Source organism: Pteropus medius, unplaced genomic scaffold, assembly GCF_902729225.1.
Source record: "Pteropus medius unplaced genomic scaffold, Ma_sr-lr_union100, whole genome shotgun sequence".
Taxonomy (NCBI): domain Eukaryota; kingdom Metazoa; phylum Chordata; class Mammalia; order Chiroptera; family Pteropodidae; genus Pteropus; species Pteropus medius.
In genome coordinates this window covers 158,957-171,459 of record NW_024354867.1, presented here as the reverse complement: position 1 = coordinate 171,459, position 12,503 = coordinate 158,957, and the positions used below count along the sequence as shown (strand labels likewise).

General features: G+C 33.0%; 1 protein-coding gene across 1 annotated transcript in view; it reads left to right on the top strand.

The window, feature by feature from the left end:
* The window catches only part of CFAP47 (cilia and flagella associated protein 47), a gene marked incomplete at its 3' end in the record, with an annotated part of 348,750 nt that overhangs the window by 182,368 nt on the left and 153,879 nt on the right, over positions 1-12,503 (top strand). The window contains exons 32-33 of the mRNA XM_039855224.1: positions 4,779-4,913; positions 8,385-8,500. Of these exons, the coding sequence (XP_039711158.1) occupies positions 4,779-4,913; positions 8,385-8,500 (251 nt within the window). The remainder of the gene's footprint in view (positions 1-4,778; positions 4,914-8,384; positions 8,501-12,503) is intronic.

The window sequence follows — 12,503 nt, the reverse complement described above, 5'->3', positions numbered from 1 at the left end:
TTTCAAAAATGTTGCTGACAAAGAGTGACCAGTAAATGAAAAAGCTGATGTGAAGCAGACAGTGAATGACACAGTAGACACACAAACAATGTACTGTGAGACTCAAAGGGGAAAGACATCATTCTAATAAGGAAACCAGGAAAAGTTGCATGAGACACTTGGTGTTTAAGGTGGCTCCTGAGAATTTGCTGAGGATTCACAAGAAACAAAATATCTTTGGAAAATTTAATTCATCATACATTATGATTTTTTCCTTTGCTTTTTGATTTTCTCAGATATGTTGACTCAAATGTTAATTTTACTGTATAGCCAAAAATATTTTAAAATGTATCTACTACATAAAAATGCAGAGATATCCATGATTTGATGAATGGAGAAATTGATGATTCACTTAGCAGAAATTACCAAGCTTTTCCCAGCCAGTTCCAGTTCCCTAACTTTTAATCAGCCTGGATTTACCAATCACATTAAATAACAAAGTTTAAAAATATCACCCTTCAAAAAATAATAAGTAAGTAAGTAAGTAAATAAGTAAATAAGTAAGTAAGCAAATAAATAGATAGATAGATAGATAGATAGATAGATAAATAAATTGATCTTCAATTAACTTAGCTATAGTGAATAATGGTGATGCTTAGTACTGGTCCATAGTTGAATACTGTGAAATTCAGCAGTGAATTTATTAATGTTTATGTTTCTTATTTTTTATGTCCTTTGTAGCTGTTGAATCAGCTGGATAAGTTTCTGTGAAAGTGTTATGTCTTATTGTGGGATTTTGGGAACTAAGTTATTACATATTCTCCTTTTCATAACATAGTTTTTATTTAAAGCAAAAATATTGTGGCAATTGTTTGGACTCAGCACAGAATGTATTTTCATTTCCTTGTTCAGAGAGTTGGATACAAAAATAAATATAATAAACATTTATAGAGATTGCACTACATAAAATTCACTGGATAGTGATGGGATCTAAATAGATAATCTAACATTTATTATTTATTTATTTATTTATTTATTTTTAAAATTTTGTTTTTAGCAACTAGGATGTTTCAACCTTAACAATTCTCGAGTAAAAGTGGTTTAAAAATAAATTCAAAATCTTACATAAGATGAAGTCAGGTAGAAGAGTATAGAGACAGTTATTCAGTTTTTCAACAAAGTTTTCAGGGATTCATTTTCCTCAGCCTTTCTCAACCTACTGGCTTTGTTTTGGGCATGTGCACTGATAAGTACAAAATTCCTACTGAAATTCTCATGTAACACCTTCATTATATATCTATGTTTGGGGCTGGTTGAGTAGCATCTTTTCTTGGGCTTGTCTTTTTCCATAAGTTAAACTTTTCCCAATGGTCCCATAGCATATTTCCCTTTGTATATCATTGACCAGAATTACATCTCATAATTATAGCTAAACCAGTTTGATAAAGGCAGTGGGATACCCCTCAAATTGAGATTCTTAGTAAAGAAGAAAGGAGAAAATTGCTTTTGGGAAGGTTCTCTGTGGGATTATATTATGTCAGTGGGTACTGCTAGTTATGATTGGTGTCTAGTTTGAAAGCTGGTGATATCTTGAATTCATAGCAAATTAAATGAATTAAATTAAGTGAATGAAGCTCCATATTATCTCAACTCTTCTTGTTACTGAGAAGGAAACTGAGTTTTAGGGAAACCAGTTGATTTTGTCAAGATCATAGCACTCTGTAGTAGCAGGACTTGAATTTAGTTGACAAGATTTCTACTCCAGCATCTTTCTCTATCATGAATTTTTGTTTGTTTAATTCCCTGTCTTTTGTTAGTCCAGTAGGAAATACTGTCATCAGGGGTAAAAATAGACCAATATAATTGAAATTCTTCTTGGTTAGACCTATATAGAGAAAGTAATGATTATGTCTTTGAAAGATATTTCACATGAAAATCTTGTTTTAAGGATACTTAACTTATTTTAACATTTTGCATTTTAAACCTAGGATTGTCTAAAGTGTAATTGTGTAATTTACAGTAAAGTATAATTTAGATTATTTTCATTGATATTTGTCATAAAGAAAAAGTAAGAATGCTCTTTTCTCTAGTTTTTAAGTTTAGTGACTTAGTTATTAAATATATTTTCCATTTAAATAAACATAATTTTTCATTTTCAATTACTACATTTTTTACCCTATTACATGATCTTCGAAGATGATCTTTTAGAATAATTTTTATATTGCTATCCATATCTTATGTTTTAGTCTCTAAACAGTGTTCAAGAGACTTTTATTGACCTCAGACTTGAACCCAGAGCATTCTGCCACCAGTGTTCCCCTTTGCCCAGCAAACTCATTTCCCATCACCGTAGACAGCCCTATTTGGCTCACATCCATAGGGTGGCCCATCACACAAGGCCCAGGAGGGCCATATTCGTCACTTTGTGAGAATTAAACTCTATACTGTATATTTCATTTTTTAGTTTATTCTTATCTTAAATAATTTTCCTACATCTGTTGACTACCATTGTCTTTATTGAAGAAATGTGGGACCACAGAATATTGATGAGAAACCTTGGAATTTTGGTTTGGTATATTTCTTAGTTTTCCTCAAACCACCCTCGATAACATCTTTCTACCTAGCTGAGGCTAGCCAGCCCCCTGATTTTTTATTAACAGTCCCCTCCCCAGGTACCCTTATTGGTAAGCCAAAATGCTTATTGACAAAACATGAAAGAATAAACCCTTCTCTTCTTCCAAAGAAGGAAAATAATGTTTTTGGAAGTGTGGACTAGTAAATGATCAAATTGGCTATCATTATTCTCTGGTAACTGCTGCCAAATTTCAGTGTTTTAGTTCTACATATAGTAGTTACTCCACATCTGCAGGAGACCTGTAGTGGATGCCGGAAACGGCAGAAGCCTGAACCCTCTATATACCATATATGTATTATATACTATGTTTTTTCCTATACATATATACTTACAATAAAGTTTAATTGATAAATTAGGCACAGTAAGAGACTAACAATAAATAATAATAAAATAGAACAATTATAATAATATACTATAATAAAAGTTATGTGAATGTGGTCTCTCTCAGCAAACTAGTATGAATTTCTTTATCCTCGTAACAATTTCACAAATTAGAGGATTTATTTTTAGAGTAGATCTTAGCAACCTCAGCATACAATTTTTATTTCTTTCCTTGTAAAGTTGAAAACTTTTACCTTTTCATTAAAGGAAGCACTTTACAGTTTCTCTTTGGAATATTGGAATTGCCAACATAACTACTCTTGCGCTTTGGGCATTAAGTAAAATAAGGGTGGCTTGAACACTAGCACTGCAGTACTGTGGCAGTTGATCTGGTAACTGACATGGCTACTAAGTGACTGACAGGTGGGTTAGGTGTATACAGCATGGAGACGCTGGACAAAGGGATTATTCACATCCTGGACAGGATGGAGGGACATTTCATCACACTACTGAGAACAATGCACGATTCAAAATGTATGAATTATTTCTGGAATTTTCCTTTTAATATTTTCAGATTGCAGTCGACCATGGGTAACTGAAACCGTGGAAGGTGAAACTGCAGATAATGGGAGACTGCTGCGTAACATATTGGATATCCTTCACTCTCACACTATTTACATTCCCAGGCCAAGCCCAGATCATTTTTAGTTGCTAACTTGAATGTGTGCCTTTAAGTCATAGTAGATCTTCATTTTGTGGAAGTATAGAGAGCTCTCTGTACACTGACAATGACAGAGTTGCTTCTTTATCAGTGGTGTTTTATACACCTTCGAATCCTCACCTCAGACCAACCCCAATCCTCTTTTGCTATGAATAATTCTCCCCCACTACCGCCACCTTGTTCTAGGCGCTATATAAATCAGTAGAAAGAATCCTTCCTTCTGCTCTTGACTGTACTTTTTAGCTTCAGTGTACATTCTGGCTATGTTGATTGTCTCTACGGTTATTCCTCTGTAGTCTGGATTTTAAATCTGTTCCAACAACTATCACTAATGTATCTTGTCTATCAGTATAACTACATTTTTTGCCTTATTATAATTTGTCTGTTCTGGGAAAAGTACTCCCCCAACCACCCTCTGCTAGATCTACTTAAATTGTTGCTCTTGTGTTATTTCTCTCACCCTGGCATCCATGCCCTCCACGACGTGGCCCTGGCACTCCTTTGTCTTTTCTCTCACTACCTGAATCTTCTTTCCTTATGTGTGTTTCAAATTGTACTTCTTTCCAGACAAACACTATACTTCCCTATTGTCTTGCCCTATAATTTTCTGTCTTTCTGATAGGATACACTCTTTTCCTTACACCAAACACTACCTGTTTAAAATCCAAGTAGCCTTCAAGGTCATCTCATGTGCTACTTTCTCTCTTGGACTTTTGCTTGAAAATCTTTTGCCATCTTTTACCTAAGTATTTTGTCTACTTCTAAAGTTTTCTTTTACTACATTCTATGATACTTTATCTCAAGGATAGTGTCTCAGTCACATTAGTCAGTACTTCTAGTGCATGGCATTCTTCTGACCTCAGACTGGCTTTTATGGAGTCTTTGAGGCTCTTGGGTAATTGCTATACTTAGAACACATCTCGTTCATCTTTTAACACTTAGGTCAAGCTCTTCAGATTCACAGCAATATTTTGTTTGCTGTGTCAATATTTCAGTATCATTGTCAATCAGTAACATTTTTAAAAATTTTAAAATATTTTAACAATTGTACTATGCTTTTAGCTCTAGTTATATATTTTATCTGTATATCTTCTAATTTATATTTCTCTTCTTTTAAATTAGGCCTCTGACATCTGTGACCCTAATCCAATCTTGATGCTCATGCTTTGTGTCTACATGTATGAAAGACTCCCTACATATCTCCCCAAGGAGACGGTGACCTTTCAATGTACTCTACATGACACTGTAACAAGGCAGGTAAGGATATATTTATGGCCAAAGTATACATGGAGTTAAACACTTAAGGGGTGGGGGTTTAATGTTTCTTTCACAAATCAAAGTTAACAGAAGTATCAGTATGATACAATAAGCCTTAGCAAATGTTGCTCCTTCTAACCAAACATATAGCGGAGTGAAAGAGACACTTTTTGCTTAACAATAATCACCACTTACAATGAAATGAAGAGTCTTTCATTCATTTGAAGATTGGAGTTTGGGGAGGTAAAAAATGAAAGTTATGCACTTTGAAGGGGAAATCCTTTCAGGAAACTTGAAATCCATTTCATTCACTAGAAGACAGACACCATAAGTGAAAAGTTGTGATCTGAATGTGCTTAGCTTTCCTTTTAAAGCGGTTTACGTGTCCAGATGGATTTTGTCCAAATGAGGATATGGAAAGGGAAGTAATAATTGAAGCACTTCCAACCAGGGCCACCTAATTTTTGCTAAAGGATTTTATATATGGTGGAGCTGCTAAATGTGTAATAGTGAATTTTTTAATTTTCAGAAAAAAATTGAAAATGAAATGTTAGGTCCTGTGACCATAACAAATATATTTAAATGTGTCCGTATTTTGCAAGTGTTGTCTTAGATAAATATCAGGGATCATTGACCTCGATTTGTTTCTCAAACACTTTGTTTCATATGAACACTTGTGAAATATTTTGTATCATACAATTTTAAATTGCTTATATTTATCTAAGATTGTTTCTTCTAGTTTTCATAAGCTCTTCAACCAGGTTTACAGGTGGTCTCCTTGCTTCTTTCTCAGGATACTATGGGCTGATAGAACCTTATTCTGTACAAAAGTTATTTTACTGTTTTGGTGAAATGATGTTTATTTCTTTTCCTCAGGCCATTTTATATATTCCTCTTCATATTTATGAGTGGGAATTAATTTTATACTTCCGATGCAAAACTTGTCCATATTTGATCTTCAGCATATATGTCCTGGTGATGTTGATTTATAATTGTATCCTCTTTGAAAAAAATAACTATGTATCCTCTGTGACAATAGGAGTGATGGTTGGTAAGAAGTCAGTTAAAAATCAGGAAAAGCTCAGGTTCTTGTGTCAAAGCATAAAGGGCTCAATTTAGAGAAAGAAAAGTCACTCCTTTTGATTTATTTTTTAGCAAATTCTGAGATATGATCCCTGTTATTTAATATTTTTCTTTTCCCTTTTTTTTGTGTCAGAAAGAGATATAAACTCTTTAAAGTTTTTTTCCCAAAGTATTTATTATAATAATTCCCTAACTACTGTAATATTCAAGGGCCTTGGGTACTGACTAACCTAGAGCTGTAGTTATGTTGGAGAGGACTTCTGACTTCAACATAAAATTTCCAAAGTGTTAGAAATGTTTTGCTTAAGCCTGCAGAAGATTAGGAGGAGTCTGAATTAGATTAAGCAGTGATTTATTGTAGCTAGGTTTTATTACCAATTCTCTAATTCTGTCTGCACGTTTATATTTCTTTATGCCATTTAACTGTTATTTTTAAAAAGTAGTTAATAACACAAGCTCATATTTAAACATAATTTTTAATTGTGATATTAAAAATCCAATTACAGCGTATAAAAATGGAAACAAATTTTTTTCCGCATTTAACTTTTTACTAGAAATATTGTTCATAACTTAAGATTATAGATGACATATACAGAACAGCTTCTATTTTTCTCAAATGTAAGATACATCTTTTGAAGGAAAAAATAAAATTTAAATGTAAATACAAAATGAAACATCCATTACAGCAAGGTTTGATTTTAAATTTTATTTGACAAAAATCACTCATTTGGAAGTTGCTGAGAATCTTAGACAAAGTTTGCCCCTATGCATTCAATGCCATAAATGACTATTATAATTGAAAAAGTACTTCTGTAGCTATATGACAATAACAAAAACATAGAATACTGGAACCATTAAACCACATAGTGATCACTGAAAATATGTAGCATGTTCTGATTTTCTGAGACATGTTTTGAAACCGTTGAACTATTTTTTTCCCCTTGGTTTGAAACAAAACCACAGAACCACATTAAAGAATGACTGTCACTGCAAAATGGTAATTGCGGCTCCACAGCTATCTTTCCTTCTCTTGAACAGCTTTCCCTTCTCTCTGTCTACCTACTACTCACCACCCCTACATGAAATGCTAGAGTTGGGTGGAATAATCTGACCATAGGTGAGCACAGTGCCTTTGTGTCATACATATATGACATGACATAATGAGAATAAATGGTTTCCTTAAGATTTTAGGGCTGGTTATGCAAGTTCCAGGATGATAAACCAATACTAGTGCACAGTGACTCTACCATTATTTTCAACATTTCCTTCCAGAAAATGAAAATTAGCTCTCTGGGACTTAAAAATCACATGGTCAATTAATTAATTCTTTAGGTGCATACATACGTCCTTACATATATATATATATATATATATATATATATATATATATATAATAAAAATAACATACTGTAGTAGTCTTGTCTTCATTATAACTGATATCTCTAAGTAGGTGAACAACATGAGACCCCCAAATCCTTGGGAAAACTGAATGTCAAAACTCTTCGACAACAACATACTTGTCCTGGTAGTCACCAAGGTTTTCATTGAAATATTTTACCAAATAATTTAATATTTTACCAGATCTTTACCATATTCCTTACAATTTGCTGTAATCACATGTAGTGCTGATTATTAACTCTTCATATATCTGTGACTATACTTCCTGGAATGCCTAAGTGCACTCACCTCTTCTTTACTCTAATTTGGCCAATCATCCATTTCTCCTAGGTCTTCTCCTTCCTTTGGGTCGGTACTTTCCATGATAACCTTGCGTCTTTCTAAGTTGTGTGTGTGTGTGTGTTTTTGAATTCCCACTATATTCTACATAAACACTTATATACTCACATTTTTAATGGAATACTCTCTAAAAAGGAAATAACTCATTCTCTAATACTATGCATATCTTAGCATCAAGAAGGAAGGGACAGCCAAACCCTAGCTATACTATTGCTTCTAGATGAGGCAACCATCATTTCCAACCTGGACCTCTGATTTTAAACCTACATTCCTTATAACTTTCTGAGCAGCCAGCGTATCTTTTTTGCAAATTGGATTATTTAAGTTCTATATTTAAAATTCTCCAAAGATTTTCCTTTTCAATAAGAATAAAATCCAAGTTGCTAACTTTGGACTTCAAATCTTTGTTTATCAGGTGTTTTTACGTCTGTCATTTCCTTGTTTGAAAGCTTCTTCTCCCACATCACTTCTGCTAAACTACATATGTGCTGTCTTCAAATACAAAGTCTGTTTTTCTTCAATTTGTGTACATTAGGAACCAATATTTTTATGATTAAAATGTGTAGCTCTCTTTGATAAACATGAGAAATGTTAAGTTGTATATTTTTAAAATTCATGATTTTATTTATACTCTCTTGTTCTGCAACATAGATTCTGCTGAAAAATTCAAGCTCAAAAAACTTAGAGTATAAAGCTACAATTATTGGAAGAGATGCTGGTGACTTCTCCCTTTCCCAACCGGGGAATATTGTGACACTTCCTCCAAAGTAAGTGTTTTTTTTTTTAAATTTACTTCATTGAGCATATCAGTCCTAGAGATTTGATGTGTATTATAATTATAAAAAAGTGAACTCTTCACTACATGTATACATACACACACACACACACACACACACACACACACACACACACACACACATGAATATATATATATGAAAAGACCATCACTCACACATAAATTATTCATATGTTACTGGGATTCCTCACCAATTTTGCTAAAAGTTTCCGACAACATAAAAGCATTAATACATTTAGTATTAATACATTTAGTAATTTAATACATTTAGGTATTAATTTTAGTTTATTTTTAATACATATTGGCTATAGAGTTTAGACAATAAGTTGTTTATGTAATACACTTCTGTTTCCTGCAGGAAACCGGAAGCAGTGTATGCTAAATTTATTTATATATATAAATATATGAATATTTATAAACATATTTATATATATACAAAACATTACATATCATATGTAGTTGTTTCTTATTATCAAAGCAGTATGTGCTCATTAAAGAAACTTTAGAAACTATGAAAGTATAAAGAAAAAAAGTAAAAGACTGATAATCATCCCTGAAAGGCACCCCGAAGTTGCCATTTTCCTCTATTCTTTCATAGTCATTATATATGTAGAGATAGAAAGATAATCTCATATATATTTGTAAGAGCACTTTCTTTTTCATCGAATATCCTTATTTCATAGCATCCTGATCTTAAATTGGGGTTATAATATCTTCATAAATGTCTCTTTTACATTGTTGTCTCTTACCTGTATTATTTTTATTATCTTTGAGGTCAGTTGTTATACTGGTTTATCTTGGCCTCAGTGTTTCACGTTGAAGGATTTATTTTACTCTAATGTTTTGTGATACTTGTTTGTCCATTCATATGTAATATTATGGCAATAAAAAAGTAAATTGTGAGTCTGTATATGCACAGGTTTATCAATGGGCAGATTTCACTTTAGAATGAAAAGAATTCTGTTTTTATGGCCAATTGCCTGACTTCTATACTGGCCTTAGGAAGAGTAGGGTTGTCTGAACCTTGTTTTGCCCTCCATGCAAGTAGGCATTTCTGGAAATGGCTTCTCCAGGAGTCTACAGGGAAGGTTTGTTTCCTTTATTAGCCTCTGTGCAAATGCTCATCAATGGTTTTCTCTAACTAGCAGCTTTTTAAAAATTCCCTTTGTTATAATTTTAATGAGATTTCTTTTAGAGGCAATGAATCTGAGTTTCATATGCCACTGTGGCCTAGAACCCTTCCATCATGTCATATAACAGTTACTGACATGTACAGACTCAATGATCCAGCATCATTTTTCTTATTTGGAGAATGTGGATGAGAATATTTATGTTGTCAGTAATAAATGTTGGTATATAGGCAAAACACCTAGTACTGCAACTAGAATGTATAAGAAGCAACCGGTATTTGCCCTACTTCCTCTAAATTCAAAGTGGTGGATTGTAAACACCTGTGAGTAGAATTGGTATGTGTATAGAACTAGAGGAAAATGGGAAAAAAAAAAAAAAAAAACAAAGCCACCTAAGTGTTCTTGAAGAAAACACGGAAGGATTCCCAGAAGATGTAATGGTTAATTCTCAATATATATGGAAAACAATTATTTACTTTTCTGGATGCATCTTATTTTGTAGGCTTGAATACTATTATTAGGTGGTTCTTTAAGTATCTCTTTAGCTAGACTAAATAATTTCATAGTTTTTGTTTTTTACTAATAGGGTTCAGAAACTTTTGTTTTCTTAAAAAAAGATCTATAGTTTTATCGTTATCGGATATTATATAATTATCTACAGATATTATATAATTATCTACGTATACCACATCCTGTCTTAGATTCTGTCTAAATTACGATTAATAATGGCTCTGTCTGCCAACTGTGGATTTAAATTCCCAGATATATCATTTATATGGAGAGATTAAACAGCTACACCATCATATAAACAAATATGTTTATTTCTGCATCTAACTTGATGACTAAATTTAGCTATAACCATAGAGTGACCATCATAAAAGTGAAAGTGTAGTTTTAGAAAACCATTGTTTCTTTTTCTCCTCATTATTCTCATCGAGCCATATGGGCACTGACATTGATGTGTCATATGTTTATTTTCCATATTTTCTGAAAGCCAAGTTGAAGTAGCTTATGAGGTACATGTGATAGGAAGGAGATTTTTTTTTAATGAGGGCGAGGCAATTGGAACAAAAAGAAAATAAAAGGTAAGAAAACTAAAATAAAACTTATAATTATGGTATATGGTCTGGGGACCTAAGATATGACCTGACTGCCCATTTTATTCTAAATTTTCTAACACATCCAGTAAGGAATTCTGGTTATTTACATGCTTCAATATGATTACAAAATTTATAAAAGGAATATCTATACTCAAGAGAAACTCAAATCTTCATGGTCCTAAAACCAGTCATTGGCTTCATGAAAAGAATACTGTATTTTATAATTGGTCTCATGGGACTTACCTATAGGTGTATAGGTGCATGCTATTTAGATTATGGTCATCTTGAACACCTTTTTTCATTAACTTCCACAGAGATCCAACCCATTACCTAGTATTGTTGATTTTACCTAATGTATCTTAAATTTGTCATCTTTTCCTCTTATCCGCCTCTTTCATCCTAATTTAATATACCATCATCTTTAAATTGGGCTGTGACAATAGACTCCTAAAAGGCTTGTCTGCAATCCATCCTCTATATTAGAATGGCAGTGATTTTAAAATGTAAATTCGGTCATGTTACTCTTCTACTTAAAATATTCCTGTAGCTTCCCATCACCATTATGATGCAGACTGAACATCTTAACATGGTCTATGTGATCTTTCATGGCTGGCTCTTGGCTCTATCTTGTATCACTAACACCCTTACTGTCTAAGCTTCAGCACCACTGGCCTTGTGTAAGTTCTTCAAACAGATCATAGTTCATACTATCAGAGGCCATTGGATGCCTTCTTTCCTCCCCTGCTCATTCTAGCTAACTCAGTCTCATCCTTCATATCCCACTTAACAGATCACTTCCTTTGACTCTTCAGACTATATTATACTCCCCATTCTGTGATCTCATACCACTTCTAGCACATACATAATTTGTAATTTTCACATTTATTTTGTGATTACATAATTAATGTCTATCATCACCTATAAAATGTGAGATCCAGGAGATCAGGAATAATGTGTTTTTTTCTAATTACTATATCCCCAAAACCTCAGCAGTGCCCGGAATATTATAAATTCTCTATAAATATCAATTGGTTGAATGAATGTTTTTATCTAATGATGAATTTTAGAAGATTTAGAAGAATCCTAAATCTCTCACAGGTATAATACAGAGTTTGAGCCTATTTCATCCAGAAAAAGATCTCAAGGTTAAACATTCTTTGTTCTCAATTAAATTCAAGTCCATGAGCTTTTTCATAATAGCCAAGAAAATGTCCTTTTACACAAATTGAAAAGATTAGTGATGACATATCTGAATAAAAAACATCTCCACTTCTGCTAGATGTGAGCTGTAATTTTCACTAAAAAGCATTTTGAGAATATTCCTATTGATTTGAAAGTCCCCCATTCACTTTACTCTTTGCCATTCCTTAAACTTACCCATTCAACAGTATTTCCTCACAAGTTCTAGGGAAGTTCAACCAAAGTTTGACACTGAGAGAATCTATTCCCATCCCTGTTCCCAAATATGTGTATCCATGGGGAAGGCAGTAGGTGATAGTTTGTACAAAGAATAACTGTGGCATGATATTTAATGCTAACTATGCTAAAAGCAAAAGCAAAAGCAAAGGTAGTTCTCCAAGATTTATCACCCACAGCTGCGTCAAGGCAAGGCACAGCTGAAAGGTTCAGCCAGTAAAGAAACAATGAAAACCATTTTTTATTTGGAGAGTTCTTTACTTACATAAACAATGAAAGCAAAAGTTATCAAAGGGGCCAGATCCCCATGTCCCTTGTGCAGCACAGC